General features: G+C 39.5%; 1 protein-coding gene across 6 annotated transcripts in view; it reads left to right on the top strand.

The window, feature by feature from the left end:
* The window catches only part of ptprsa (protein tyrosine phosphatase receptor type Sa), a 120,240-nt gene that overhangs the window by 35,288 nt on the left and 69,232 nt on the right, over nucleotides 1–15,720 (top strand). For all 6 annotated transcript variants that reach the window (XM_061296807.1, XM_061296805.1, XM_061296802.1 and 3 more), the window contains 3 exons: nucleotides 557–702; nucleotides 2,193–2,334; nucleotides 14,452–14,640. In XM_061296807.1, coding sequence (XP_061152791.1) covers nucleotides 557–702; nucleotides 2,193–2,334; nucleotides 14,452–14,640 — 477 coding nt within the window. The remainder of the gene's footprint in view (nucleotides 1–556; nucleotides 703–2,192; nucleotides 2,335–14,451; nucleotides 14,641–15,720) is intronic.

The raw sequence follows: 15,720 nt of genomic DNA, 5'->3' as shown, positions 1-15,720 counted from the left end.
TCAAATGAATCATCTTGCCAAGGACACTCTGTCTTTCTGTCACTATCTCACTATCTCTCTCACTGTCACTGTCTCTGTCTCTGTCTTTCTCTCTCAGTTAAATGGCAAAATGGACTTACTTTTCCATTCCTGCCTCTTAGAGTAATGATGATTCCATATGAAATTTTCACTTAGTCCTCCATACTATTTGGAACAACTCAATTCACAGTTGTACCATAAATCATGTTAGGTTCTCTACTTCATCTGTATAAGCATTATGTTTCTTGAGTATTTTTCCTGTCAAACCTTTCAGCTCCAATAGTGTGGGTGAAAGATAGAGAGTAAGCTTCAGTGGACAGGCTGCAAGTAGAGGGTTGCTTGTGTGGGTTGCTGTTAAAATTAAAGAGTAACATCCAGAACTGGCCTTATACTATAGAGCTTTGAGATTTCTTTGAAATGTGAAGTGCAGCACAAATGATTCATTTCTATTACGATTATTAAATGCATATAAGTTAACTCATGTTGACAGATTTGTCTTAATTGTGCTCATGTTTCTTCTTCCTTTCTTTCTCTACAGTACCACCACGGTTTACAAAAGTCCCTGTTGACCAGATAGGTGTCTCCGGGGGTGTAGTGTCCTTTGTCTGCCAAGCGACAGGTGACCCCAAGCCAAGGGTTAGCTGGAATAAGAAAGGCAAAAAGGTCAACTCCCAGCGTATAGAGGTGAGTCAATTGACTTTATGCTTAGAGACTGCCTTTGATAACTCAATAATTCAATAAACAATTCACTTCAAAGGCAAATATCAGCATTTCATGGTTCTTCTCACCTCCGGGTCAAATCTCAATCAGTAATTAGTCCAAACCACTTTCTCTTTCCTTGTTCACCACAAGATCATCAGCCATTCGTGCCACGCAAGTCCTGGTCTTTTGTCCTCTCTACACTTGAAGGACTGATGTCACATTTGCAAAATAAACCCCTCGTGCCTTGCAACCTAACCCGCAACCTGATACAATCTTTCTGGATGGACTCACTAAAACTTTTGATTGATGCTCAGTGTCTTTTAATTGAAAAGTTGCATCATTAACAACTGCAGTGCGCAGAGATAGGCGTACACATTCTGCGGCATCAAGGGAATCACATAGGAGAGAGCTTAAAAAGCAAGAAATAACAACATAATCGGGGGAGACTCCGTTTTTTTAGTAGAGGACAAAATGAAAAGTTGTGCTCTCCTGCTTTGCTGCATGTTAAGTGGGAAACAAAGCCAAGGGCATAATGGAGCCTGCGAAAACGGACACTTCTCTTACTGCTTTTAGCTTGCAATAAAATATATTTATATATATATATATAAAATGTTCAAAAATATTTGAGGGATTTTTGATTTATTTTTTGTAGTTTCTAGCCTCAAGAGAGATGCTTTGATATTGATCGTGATGCTCCGCTCTGCAGTGTTTTTGCCTAATTAGCTGCTCATCCCTGGGATGTGCACCAATGGAGCAGCAGGCTGCTCAAGACACTTATTTAAATCTTAAAGTTTAGCTTCAACCAAAAGATCTCCGCAGGAAGCCCCTCTTTGCTTCAATGTTAACCCGCCCTTGGAAAAATAGCCTGGGTTTGCTGTCAGATGGACTTTCTGAATGACCATCTCAACTTGGCAGCCATTACAGCTTGAAAATATTTTAATTTAAAAAATGCTGCTTGCATAGTAAGTTAAGAAAACTTAGGGATCTAAGAGGTTCCTTATATACAACAGAGGTTCCGAACCACTGGTCTCACAGGCCTTACTACCGGACTGTGAGCAGAGCTGAGCTGGGCTGTTAACGCACCATGCATTAAAGTTTAGTAATACAAAACCTATTGCATTGTGTAATCTTTCTGGTTAACAAATTAATTCAACTTTTTACATTTCAGAAAAGTCCAGCAGTATTTGGGCAGCGGCATATTTATTTGAAGTGTTCACTTTCTGTTTTAAAAAAAACATCAACATCCATTGCCACCAACACGAATCATAACGAGGAGCACCATTGACGTCAGTTGCCGCCAACTATGTTTTTTTTTTATGGTGATGGGTGCAGAAAATCAAAAAAGTCATCTAGGGCATATAAAGATATGACCTCCTTGGCTACTGTTGTACTCATTCAATCAGGCAGTCTTTCAAATTATAGTGTTTTTTTCTTTGAATTCCAAACAATGATTCTTGACTTTGGACCAACAGAACATTGAATTCGACGAGGGTGCCGGCGCCGTGCTCCGAATTCAGCCTCTACGTGCACCACGTGATGAGAACATCTATGAATGTGTGGCTGAGAACAGCGAGGGCGAGATCACAGTCAATGCCAAGCTGTCGATCATTCGAGGTGGGTCCTGCAGTATGAAAGAGTGTGAAAACGCCATAATAAATAACAAAATGGACTTCAGTGAGCTCTCGCAGTGTTGTTATGATGATATCTTACCTTGATAGTTTTTATAGTGCGTTTGCCACATATAGAGTGAACGTCTTCATGATTATTTAAGCGTTTCTACTTCAGGTGTTAAGTAGAACTCACAATCTGACTTTCATTTTGCAACTACAGTGTACAGTACTGCATTAAATGATTGTAAGATCATCAATATACTAGAAGAAGCTATTCAAATTACCTGACGGCTGGAAATCTCTTGTCTTGCTCATCAAGCCTATGAAATTGCTAAAATATCATATCGTTCCATGTAAAGCTGGCAGTGTCCAGTTAGTTTTTTCAACAGCAAAATGTTTTTGATTTATAATGCAAGAGGAGCAACAATAATCAAACATATTTAGTGCCAGAAGGCTGTAGCTATCGAATATTTTGGTGAAAATTCTATGGAATGATTTATTCCAATAAAAATAAATATTTTTGCTTGGTAAAAGAACAAATGTGAATACAAAAAACATTTCCACTCAATAATTAATGAGCCCTACCTTAAGACTATTAATCATTGTTCCAGTTCTGAGACAATAATTCACAATCAATTCATGGAAGAACTGTTTGACCACAAATGCAAGTGTTTGTGAGCAGAAAGATGTTGATAGACACAAAAATCAGATTACCAGTACCAGAAATCTGAGATTTGCTTTACTGGATGCCTCCTATAGGTGTTAGTGTCTTTTTATGTTTTACCATATGTTCTAAGAGGAAGACATCACATGGCCACACACTATTTTCTTCTCCCACACACAGACACACACGCACACACACACACCACGTCCTATCTGTTCTCTCCTGCTGCCATCTGCCATGGACTGGATGAAGCGGAGCTATAGTTGGCTCACAATGTACATGGTAGGCCCCTGCTGGCTGTTTGAGGCTAGCCCAGCACGCTCCCAAAAAATTTTTTTTTTTAATTGGATACTGTTCTGAGTAGCTAGAATGGTGCAAATACTTTAGGGTTACTGTCTTTGAAAGGGCATGGATCTTCATATTTTTGACAGTCTGTGTATTTTATGTCATACATATGAAGTCATGTAAAGGTCACAACCAGGGATAGTATTTTAAATTTCCTGGACAACCATAGCAACAATATCTTGCTATAAATATTCAAACACGTATACTCGTGTGTTTTTGTATGTACTGTTTCTGTGGAAGTAAGCATGGGGTAAATGTAGGGCAATCCACAGGAGCATGAGAAAAACGTGGAGTGAGTGAAATCATCTTGACAAATTTTCTTCCAGATTTCAGAGGACAACATCCATCCTGCTCTGGCAAGAGTAAGCACACAAGGAAAGAATCTTGTTGAGCGTGTGCTTGTTTCCTTTATTTTCCATCTGGAAAGGGATCTACTGTCCATCTCAGTATGGGACTTACAAACAGCTCATTTTACCATAGCCCGTTTCACTTGTCAGTTCATGTGTCTAAATTATTTTGTTTTGGTTTAGCATTTAAAAAAAACTAATCACAACTTATCAATATAAAACAAATATGTAGGAAATTCCAAGCATTGCAGTATATACAACACTGAAAAAAACATCAGTTATGAAAGATGGATAACTTAAAATACATTATTAAGAAAGCTGTTGAAATGGTGAATGAAATGGGGTGTCTTAGGAAGCGATGCTGAAGAAAGCGGTAAAGACATTTTGGCAGCAATGAGACAAAAAGATGAGGAGCAAATCAGATGTGCAATACAGAGGAAAATAAAATGAGGACTTGGCTGGAGATGAAGGAGGACAAAAGAGGCAATGTGGAATAGGTGAGCAGGGGAAAAAATAATATTGGCTCTTGGAACAGGAGCAAAGCGGATGGGCAAGCCACATGGGACGCATCGACATTAAAGGGAGCGATCGTATTCTGGGATGTCAAGATGGCTGGTTTGGCCGGGTATTTGTAGGCACTGGACTGTGCACATAAATATAAAGTTTGTATGGTCATAGCATAGTAAAAAGTGTGGTACACAACTTTGCCTTAGTTGGTTTAGCAGGAGACATTGAATGAATACAAAATCTGAGTGTAATATTCTATCAGACACTCCAGTTATTCATAAAAACATGTTTTAATGCTTTAAGAGTAAGTTTTTTTTTGTAGCCTATAGTGAATATAGAAGACGTTGACAATCATAATGGCCCTCCGAGGGAAACTATGACTACGATGCGGCCCGCGAGAAAAATGAGTTTGACACCCCTGTTCTAAAGAGACTAGTGGCACTTGAGTTTCAGTGACCCATTTTTCTATTCAGCAAGGACAGGTTTGACTATCTTTGACTGAGATGCTGTCTTGGCTATATTCCGACCCCTTTTTTTTTGGTCTCCAATACCATACTGATATCACACCGTTTGAGTCAAAAAATATATAGGAGCATTTTTCTTGAAATTCTAAAGAACAGCAGAGCTTATGTAAAATATTTTCTTTAAACATTTTGTATCATTAATTCATCACTTGTAAAGTATTTGTAGTAACATATTAAACACGTCTTTCGTTTATTTTAAGATTTGTTGTTACCCCCCACATGTAAGCATGTCAGGCGTATGGGGAAGTTTTCTACTTGTGAGCTCCCGCTGTTTGGAGGAATGAGAGTTTTTAGCTTTGTGTACTTGTCTTCGACTGCTGGACCCTGTACCCTTGTGATTAGAACTGTATGAATGAATTTTGCCACAAACCTTCTCAAGGACCAGAAGTTACGATTAAAAGATGTTTTCATTGTACTCATTTTTGTCCTGTATTGCAAGAGTAGTGGAATATAGTATGCAGGCGCTCAAGTGAGGCATACACTTGGTTTACCACTCCCAACCAGGTGGAACCAATAAAACCCTCTCAGTCTCTCATCAGCATCTCTCTAAAGTCTTTCCAAAGCTTTTTCTCTCAGCATGCCAAGTCCCAAGCCTGGTTTTTATCCACCCCGCTTATTCCTTAAATATATTTTTAGTCTCGCTCTTCCTCCTTTATAGGGTAATTTCCCATCGGGTGGAGTAGAAGCAGGTAAAATATATTTTTGTCAGCATACTGTATATTCATATTTACTTTTTGAGACTGACAATGTGGGAAGTAGATTTTGGTAGTGCTGGTAAACAAATATCTGTTTTTGTTGAAACAATAATCCACCATCTAAAAGTGTTGGATTCTGTTCATTATTTTTGAAGTTATTGACAACATGTTTATTTTGTATTTTTCCTCAATTGCTTTGAAAACACACTGTCAGTCTTCTTTATGTGGCCTGCCATTGCCTGGCAACCAGTTCAGAGTGTACCCCACTTACCGCTGGGATAGGAGATCATTATTTATTTCATTGGAATTATTACAAAACATAATATTACATAGAAAGTGGTATGTACTTCCTTGAATAATTATTCATTATGGATCATCACTTTAGTATTATGCAGAGTTATCCTCTTTGGGCCTTCCTCATACTTTGTTCCTCGTACATTAATCCAGAATAGCATGTATTTGTTGTTGTAGACTGAAAGCTTAGAAAATGTCATGGCTACTTCTGCAGATGAGAGTTGATGGCACCCAAATTAATTGATCCTTGGAACCTGTATTGCTGTAGTCATATGTAGTTTGAATCTAACATTGGAGATATGAGTCGAAAAAGACAGGCGACGGATGGAGTTAATGAAAAGCCCGGACCGATGGAGAAAGATAAGTGAAGTGAGCCTCTAACTCAAGGTGGATGACTTCTGAGCTTTTGTCATCAATTTTATATATTTCCTGCTCAAGCAGAGTAACCCCCGTGACCCCGTACATCTAACCAGTCAATGTAAAACCCCTGTGGTCCAGGGAGGTAAGAGAGGTAGAAAGGGAATGATGAAGAGGACGGGAGAGAGTGAGTTGTACAAGAAGCAATACGGGTTTTCAGATTGATTTGTCATTGGCTGGAAAGTCCCAATATGTGAGTCATTTGTCTGGGGACTGACCTGAGGGGGAAGAGTTTTAGATGTGGTTTTGAAATTATTGCTAAATGGTTTGATTGTTTTGGGCAGCTCACTCGTGAAAGGCTATTTGTAATGTTTCCTTCCAGCACAGTCAGGATTTCCACTTGCAAAGGTCCTTTCTCTAACTTGATAAATGCCATGAAAAAAGATCTTGCCATGCTTTTCAATGGCTGCCATTTCAATTTTTACATTGGTGATTCATTTGGTCAATTATGCTCGGCAATTAAATTAACAAAATGAGTTTTCGGTCCATGTTCACCATAATGTATTGAAATTTAATCAATATTTTTACCTTACCTGAGCAAAAAGTGAGAGTTGAGAAAGAAAGGTGGTTTGTGATGATTAGAATCGGTGCAAGTGATGACCTTTGAGTGGCCCATATCATGCATAAATTTAAAAAAGATGGGGTGACTTATCTTCTCTTCTTCTACATATAAATGATCTACAAGCCCAGATGACTGAAGTTGTTCTCCACAGAGGTTGTGATGTAGAGCCTCTGGGTACGACTGATTGAACTGAAGTCCGAATGTAATGTCACTGCTAATATTCAGCCTGCGCATTTTATGAATCTCATTTCTTGAATGCAAAAATATAGTACAGTAAGATACAATACAATACAATAAGTTAAATACTCAATTACAAGAAACTGGTGTTTAAAAACTATTTATGGTACCATTATTTAGAGCACAGGTGTCAAACTCAAGGCCCGGGGGCCAGATACGGCCCGCCACATCATTTTATGTGGCCCGCAAAGACAAATTGTGCATCAAATTCGTGTGTCATTACTAGAATTGCAAATTGTCTTCACTTTTTATGTTTTTTTTTTTTTTTTTTAAATATTTGACCAGTTTTTGCTAGTCTGATTTGAAAACGAGTTATTTGTCAGTTTGTTTTGTAGCTTTTACTGTATATAATAATAGGTGCTCATACATTTACTTGGGTTGACCATCATAATGGCCCTCCGAAAGAAGCTATGACTACAATGCGGCCTGCGAAAAAAACGAGTTTTACACCCCTGATGGAGAGAATTAAAAAAATGGCGGGAATCTCGGAAGGCTGGACAGTGGTAAAATCTTTGATTCATAGAACAGTGATTTTTGGAAGTTGTTTGGCAACATCTCCAATTGTCATTGGAATGCTCAAGCTTCTCCTATATCACTCACCAATCTGCCGAATGCAGAAGGCAGAAGGAATTATCCTTTCTCCTCTTTTCTGGTGAACTAGTTTATGAAGATTCAATACACATTCTCTTGTTTTAACCTTTCCAAGTGGTGTATTTACCTAGCAGTCTAACCACTGTCACCATGTTGAAAGCTGTAATCCTCTTCCAACCTTTTTTGCCACATATACATGTCACCTCCAAATTGCATTAAGCGATTACCTGGAAGCCATTTGAGTAGTTCTCCGCTCATTTCTAACCACATTCAGCCAATCGTGTTGATCTCTTCATCAAGACAACTTTCCAATCATATCATTAGTCGCATAATTGCATGAGTTTGAATGCTCCCTAGGACAATGACCTACCAGCATAGTCTCGCACATCCATCTACTGCCAAATTCTTTTGCAATTATGGAAATAGGACATGGTCTCCTCTTGATGTTCTGGTGTATGAGCTGAGATGAACCATGCAATGCATATAAACACTTCAAATCAAACGTAAATGTGTTTACATAGCACCTTTTGTACATAGAAATTCAATCTAATTTGCAAACAACAACAAAAATAAAATAAAACAAAACAGCAATAGGACAGTTTGGAAAAAAAAATACTCCGACACCCACACAGCGACACCCCCATCTACACTCACACACATCATTCCTTCAGCACACCCACAATCCTTGTAAGGATAAGTGGTTCAGAAAATGAATGGACAGATGGATGGATGGATGGGTGGATGGATGGATGGATGGATGGATGGATGGATGGATGGATGGATGGATGGATGGATGGACGGACGGACGGACGGACGGACGGGTGGATGGATGGACGGACGGACGGACGGACGGGTGGACGGGTGGATGGATGGATGGGTGGATGGGTGGATGGATGGATGGATGGATGGATGGATGGATGGATGGACGGGCGGACAGATGGATGGACAGACGGATGGATGGGCAGACGGATGGGCAGACGGACGGATGGGCAGACGGATGGGCAGACGGACGGATGGTCAGACGGATGGATGGATGGATGACTTTAATGATTTTAACTTAAACTCACAAAAATTTGCTTTACAGGCAAATTGTCAGAGCAATTTCCATGAAATTTATATAGATACAAGTACAAAATATGGTCCATTACTAGCATCATGTTTTACTTTAGGGAAATGGTGTGTATCAGTTCTTAATTAGGGCCTAAACTTCCACTATTAAAATTCAAAATGAATGAAGGCCTTTACATTTTCGAAAGGCCTGTGGAGCAACATAATCACACCTACTGTGTGGAGCACTGACACATGATTTTCTCACTCCCGCCCTCCTGAAGCTCACACTCAAACCACCCACCACTAAACCAGACCTGACTGGTTGACGTTTCTCTTCGGTGAAGCACTTCCTGTAATGGCCTAGGCCTCATCTACTGTCCCCCTGGAGTGTGCATGTCTTGGCCCAGTCGCCTCAGGAACCTGACAAGATAGATAGGAAAAGACAGAGAGATGTTTAATAAAAAAAGAAAGAAAGAAAAACAAACATTTCCCCTTTTTTTTAACATTTAATGTAATCTTTACCTTGCCCTCATCAGGCATTTGTGATTTATTATTGGTCCTGCTCACTTGTATGCAAGACATAATAATAATAATAATAATAATAATAATAATAATAATAATAATAATAATAATAATAATAATAATAATAATAATAATAATAATAATAATAAAGTTGTCAAAATTTACTTTTAACTTACTTTTAATCTTTGGCTATGATGTATGACAAAACTTTGGCCATTGGTGGCTACCTGTAGTGGAGGCTGACATTTGTTTTTTCACACCCTACCGAGCCCTTGGCTGCAACACCTATCTCTTTTTTGCCTATTTGAAGCTGGCCTTGGAGGTGATACATTTGTTTGAAAGATGCCGACTAGTGGATTGGTTTAATGTTTTTTTGTTTTAATTTCGTTCTCACTCCTTTATCAATTCTCGACCATGTTTACAATGCTTGCTTACTAATATGTATTTGTACGTAGTTCAGCTATGCACAGAGATCAACAAAGGTGATGGATGTTATTATAAAAAGTTTATCAGAGCAATAGCAATGTCACTCTGATCCATACATGGTGTGAAAGCTGGGTGTATCTTTTTTGTACCTAGAGGTACAGTAAATGATATCCATTTGATGTCAAAAATGCCAATGCAACATATCCCTCTCACAATGGTGCAAAATGTGGAAAGGTGGAGGGCAGGCTGTATAACAACCATAATTCAACTGAGATGTGTATCTGGAGAGGGTGAGCCACGATGGGGCCAGAATCGCTATGATTAGATTCCCTCTGTGCTGCTATTCTATCTATGTCCCTGAGATCTCTTTGTGCCTCTTTCCCCTCATCACATTTTGTATCTCTCAAAAGCAATTCAACAGGGATAGCAATAGAGAATCGGGGGACTGCAATTCCAAATGCTTTGATCTGTGAGTACAAACATTGTAAAATAAACATTTGTCGCTATAGCTGTATCACAAAATAACTGTCAAGACACATTGCTAAAAGCTGCTAAAATCTCTCTCTTGATTACATTCTCTGTGTCAATCTCCTAGCCATCCCTTTGCAATATCGATGCTTATATCTGCTCATAACCTGTGTCTCCATGCTGTGGCACTGGGTAATCAGTTAACCTGATTATGCCTCTGATGGAATTAAATCATTTCAGTAAGTGAAAATAATAATATGAGTAATAGGTGTGGGGGATGGTGGTGCTCCCCATAGCATTTTCTGCAGTGGCCACAAATTAAGTTTTGCTTGCCCACCGTCGTATGATATCTGGAATGGATCAGGGGTATCAGCGTTAAAGCCGTCAATCGTTACATCTGATGACTGCATTTAGACATGCATGTTATTTTTAGTTAGCAGTGATTTTTGCCTTGGAACTGTACCGTATTTTCCACGCTATAAGGTGTTCAGTGGCCTAGTGGTAGAGTGTCCGCCCTGAGACCGGAAGGTTGTGGGTTCAAACCCCGGCCGGGTCATACCAAAGACTATAAAAATGGGACCCATTGGCACTCAGCATTAAGGGTTGGAATTGGGGGATTAGATCGCCAAGTGATTCCCGAGCGCGGCACCGCTGCTGCTCACTGCTCCCCTTTCCCCCAGGGGATGGATCAAAATCACACGGGGATGGGTTAAATGCAGAGGTCAAATTTCACCACACCCAGATGTGTGTGTGACGGACATTGGGACTTTAATTTAATTTATAAGGTGCACCGGATTATCAGGCGCACCTTCAATGAATGGCCCATTTTAAAACTTTGTCCATATATAAGGCGCACCGGATTATAAGGCATACCTTCAATGAACGGCCCATTTTAAAACTTTGTTCATATATAAGATATATACATTTGGCCCGCGGGCCGGACTTTGGACACGCCTGCTGTAGTGGCTCAATATTGGTCCATATATAAGGCGCACCGATTATAAGGCGCACTGTCGGCTTTTGAGAAAATTGGAGGTTTTTAGGTGCACCTGATAGTGCGGAAAATACGGTACTATAAATGTATTTTTTGCCCAGACTCTTCCATTGTCCAGTTATTTGTCTGCTGTATTGTAATATCAATGTATTTTGTTAGACAAAAATCCACTTCTGCTTAATGTCGTCTTAGTTATTGAAGTCACAATGCTGTTGCCATGTTGGTTGAATGTTCATATTTTACAGACAACAACAAATGTTGACGTTATTTGAAAACCAATACACCTAAAAATCATTCTGATCGATGCAGTCATACTAACATTTAAATGTTGTTTGACTTTGGCGCAACTACTACTTTTTTGGTACCAGTGATCCACAGAGAGGAGGATTAGTCCGGAAAGTTAAGTGAGTGTAAAGGACAGACCTTTTAAGCAGGCCACATGATAGCATGCTGACGGCAACAGCAGGCATGAATCTGCAGATTATCAGCGCCGGCTCAACAATCCAGAGGCTGATTAAAGGCTTTGCACCTGTCACTTGTGTAATAATATTAAATGTTAAATCCAAATTATAGACAGTTAAAAAAAATAAAACCAAAGGCAAGTGAAGTTGAAAACTGTAGCTTGACCTTAGCGTTTACCATCTGCCAATACAGACGTGCAGTCATACTCGTATGGGATTCTGTATGCTTCTGCTGGGATGTCTGTTTTGCAGTGAAAGAACCTGAACTATGTGTTTCAAAACCTGCTGCATAATTAAACGTATAAGCTCAGCAGGTGGACGCCCTGCGACCTGGAGTCTAATGATTATTGGCCTAAGTGGTAAAGGCCGTTCTTGGTAAAATAAACAATGCCTTGTCATTGATGGATAGTGCACTTCCATTGATTCTATTTGCCCTGTAAATATCTGCCATCACAAAAAGTGCACATCAAAGAAGAAATACAATTACGAGACTTATGGTAGAGCGGTCCTTTGGGAATAGGCAGGATAGCATCTATGTGTGTTATTGGCTTCTTCTTCCCTTCACAGTCAGGCTGGATAACAGAAGTAGCACTCCTTCGATGAGTAATCTGTTTATTTTTGCATGGCCGCCTTTATTGACAGAGCCTGTGAGCTTGAGGAAAGATGCTATCTGACAATTCCTGGGGATGCAACAACAAGCATTCAGGAAAAGCAGCCCAAAGTGCATCAAGTCAGAGCAGCTGTAAGGATATTAAATTATATATAAGATTCTTCTGGTATACTGCTGTTTTGGGAGACTTGTTTGCTCACCTTTTCATGTCCAAAGCTGAAACAAATTCTCTCTGTCACGTGACTGAATTTATTCGTGTCAAATCCACTTCTTCAGTGAATGTTTCCAACATTCTAACTGTGGGTTGTCCTGACTCCAATTTATAGTTTTCATATCTTGTAGGTTGATGACTGAAAGCGCAGATAAGCCTCATATACAGCCAGTACATCATACGGTAGACACAGGGAAAAGCCCAGACCGTGATGTAATCCTTCTCTGACAGACAGATTTAGCTAGAAGGGAATGAAAGTGCCGCACCATTATGGCATGTTTAACATAGATCATTGATGACATACAGAAGAGGGATTTTGTGAGAACATATTGCACTCTCGTGTCCTGAAGTTTCAGAAGGTAAATGTAGTTTGCAATCGCCTTTCTAAGCTTCAGGGCAACTCGATATAAAAAGATTACACAGCGGTGATCATCAATAATCGATGGAAAGGATACAGCAGTAGAGCCGAAAATGGTGTAAATGCCTGTATGTCTTTGAACTCAGCAGTGAAATATTCATCATGCTCTGCTGATGCCAGCTTTAGTTGAAGGTAACCGAATGTCTGTTGTTGTAGAAGATTCTACCGTATTTTCCGCACTGTGAGGCGCACCGGATTATAAAGCGCACCTTCGATGAACGGCCCATTTTAAAACTTTCTCCATTTATAAGGCGCACCGGATTATAGGGTGCACCTTCAACGAATGGCCTATTTTAAAACTTTTTCCATATGTAAGTCCATATATTTGGACACGCCTGCTGTAGTGGCTCAATATTGGTCTATATATAAAGCGCACCAGATTATAAAGCGCGCTGTCGGCTTTTGAGAAAATTGGAGGTTTTTAGGTGCGCCTTGTAGTGCGGAAAATACGGTACTTATTTACGTTTGAAAATACTCTCACAAGTAAATAACCAAGTGCTCCAGTCATAGTGCATTTTGTGTGTGTTTATTGTTCAAATGTTATGTTTGCATTTATTGATTATGCTAATAACATATATTAGACTTAATCGTTCCTTTCTGCTCTGTCAACCAACATTAACCAAGAGCATCACTTTTTAAGCAACAAATATAAAAGTTCTCATTTTCTGTGCATAGCAAACTGACATCATCGCCCCTTTTACATTGCAGTAAAAAAAAATCGGCTCTAAGCGTTACTAGTAGGCACTGATCTTGGCACTTTTAGTTCCAAAAGCTGCTTGACAGTCTAGTTTTAAGAATAAAAGAATGACAATAATCATTGTCATGATACACTGTAAATGCTTACATGTATATTCACGAAATTTGTCTTCTTTGTTTAACTCATCACTGTAGTGACCACACAGTTAGTGGCACACAATGGAACAGGGGACTAATGTAACGCTCAGGGAGCAATTCAGGCTATCATTGTCTTGCTCAAGGACTTCACAGTCGTGAGTCTGGGTAATGTCAGGGGTGAGTGGTACATGGCCTTAGCCTGGGGGTTCCACCACGTCTGGCAGTGATCTTGCCACTTGCCCTACTCTTTACCTAGTGCTTCAGCTGTGACTCCACTTACTGTCCCCAATTCAGTAGTTCCTGGTTGCCGATACTACCATGATATACGCAATGTTGACATTAGGTCACTGGCTCTTTAAATGGCCAGTGACCTATGTAGCACTGGCCAATTTCTTAGTCATTCTCAGAGTTGTGATGTGGCCTTGAGCTTCTGATGCATATTGCAGCTCAAGGCACTACACCCTGCAGCTCTCATAATCTAAGAATGAGTCACTACTTTGGTTCCAGTCAGGGTAAAGGTCAGGCGTTTTGACCCAAGGGACTAATTGTCCCAGCGTGACAGCAAAAGGAGGACAATGACTACGGAGAACACTACACTCCCTCATCCATTAATAGTGAAGTAATTGCTCAATCATGCATGATTATCAGATGTGGGTATCCAAGATTGCAAAAAATAATCCTCCCTTGTGCAATGGCTCTTGAATGTGATGAATGAGGCAAGTGTGAGAGCTCGTACAAAAACACAAGTCTTGTACCTTTCATGTCCAATTGAAAACTGAAGTATGGAAGGCTAGTAAGTTAAAGGGTTTTGCATTTATTTACCTTTCGCATAATTTGAATTGGAATTATTTCACTGTCTACAAGTTCTAAAATGTTTTGACTGTTTTGCAATGCTCTGTATATATGTGATGATGATGATAATGATGTTCATTTTCCTTATACAGAGGATCTACTCCCTCCTGGATTTCCTAACATCGACATGGGCCCTCAACTGAAAGTAGTGGAGCGCACTCGGACAGCAACGATGCTCTGCGCCGCCAGTGGCAACCCTGACCCAGAAATCACCTGGTATAAAGACTTTCTGCCCATTGACCCCAGTGCAAGTGATGGGAGAATCAAACAGCTACGCTCAGGTAAGGAAAGGCTACTAAGCGTGTTGATGTTATTTTTTTCTATTCCCAACATACTCTTTTTTTTTTAAAGTTGGTTTAACAATAGCCTGAATTGTTGTGAAATGCTTCCAAAATACTTTTGGTGATGCCTGCAAGGTATTAAACAGACTTTGAGTGTAGCTCCCAAGAATACATTGGAATTACAGTATGTCAAGGAATGAAAAAGGTCAAAAAATTAATACTACCCTGGCATAGTCACTGAAGTCGCATTAAAGCTGTAGTGGCACAACACAGTTGTGGATATGTTTGTGTCTTGTTCCCCATTGATTAAACCACACTGAGAGGTCCACTAAAGCAAAGTCTAATTATATAGCTAATTTAGTGCAGACTCTGAAGTGGCCCAGGGCAACAAGGGGTAGATAGTTTTGGTCGATAATTTGTCACCATTGGAAAAATCCAATGACTCTTATTTGATCTGTTACTGCAAATGTAAATCAGTGTGGATTCCACTAAATTGTCTCACGATTGAGTTCATGTCCTATTTGTGCCTCCCGTGTGGTATACTCCAAATAATTGATTGACCATCTTGTTATTTATCCCTATCCATATATAAGAAATGGACAACTACCAAACATGTTTTTCCTTTAGCAAATATTTATTCTTGACTTCTATTTGTCATTTTTCAACCCAGATTCCTTTGTAGTAGTTCGTGGATATAAACGTAGGTGAATCAGGGAATCAATTAATGTGTAAAGGTGTAGTGTAGCTGCAGAGAGGACTTTTATAATTACTATAATCTACAGCACTAGTTTAACCCTGAGAAGTCCCAGAAATATCTGTGCACATATTTTTGTCCACACCACCTTCTGCACATGAGTAAATTGAAGTTCTGTATCTATTCATTGTTTCTCACCACCCTATTTACCATTAGATAAATCAATTGCATTGGCATCAATTACCTCCTATGAAACATACCTATAGAAGTAATAATAATTCATAAGCAGGTTTTTATGATTTCAAATTGTGCAGTGTGTAGTAGGGATGTGTTCTCATTAGCTCTAATCAAAGCCTTTGAGGAGTTACTGCAAGTCTTGGTAAGTA

The sequence above is a fragment of the Syngnathus typhle genome, linkage group LG14, assembly GCF_033458585.1.
Source record: "Syngnathus typhle isolate RoL2023-S1 ecotype Sweden linkage group LG14, RoL_Styp_1.0, whole genome shotgun sequence".
NCBI lineage: Eukaryota > Metazoa > Chordata > Actinopteri > Syngnathiformes > Syngnathidae > Syngnathus > Syngnathus typhle.
This window is presented reverse-complemented; position numbering and strand designations above follow the sequence as displayed.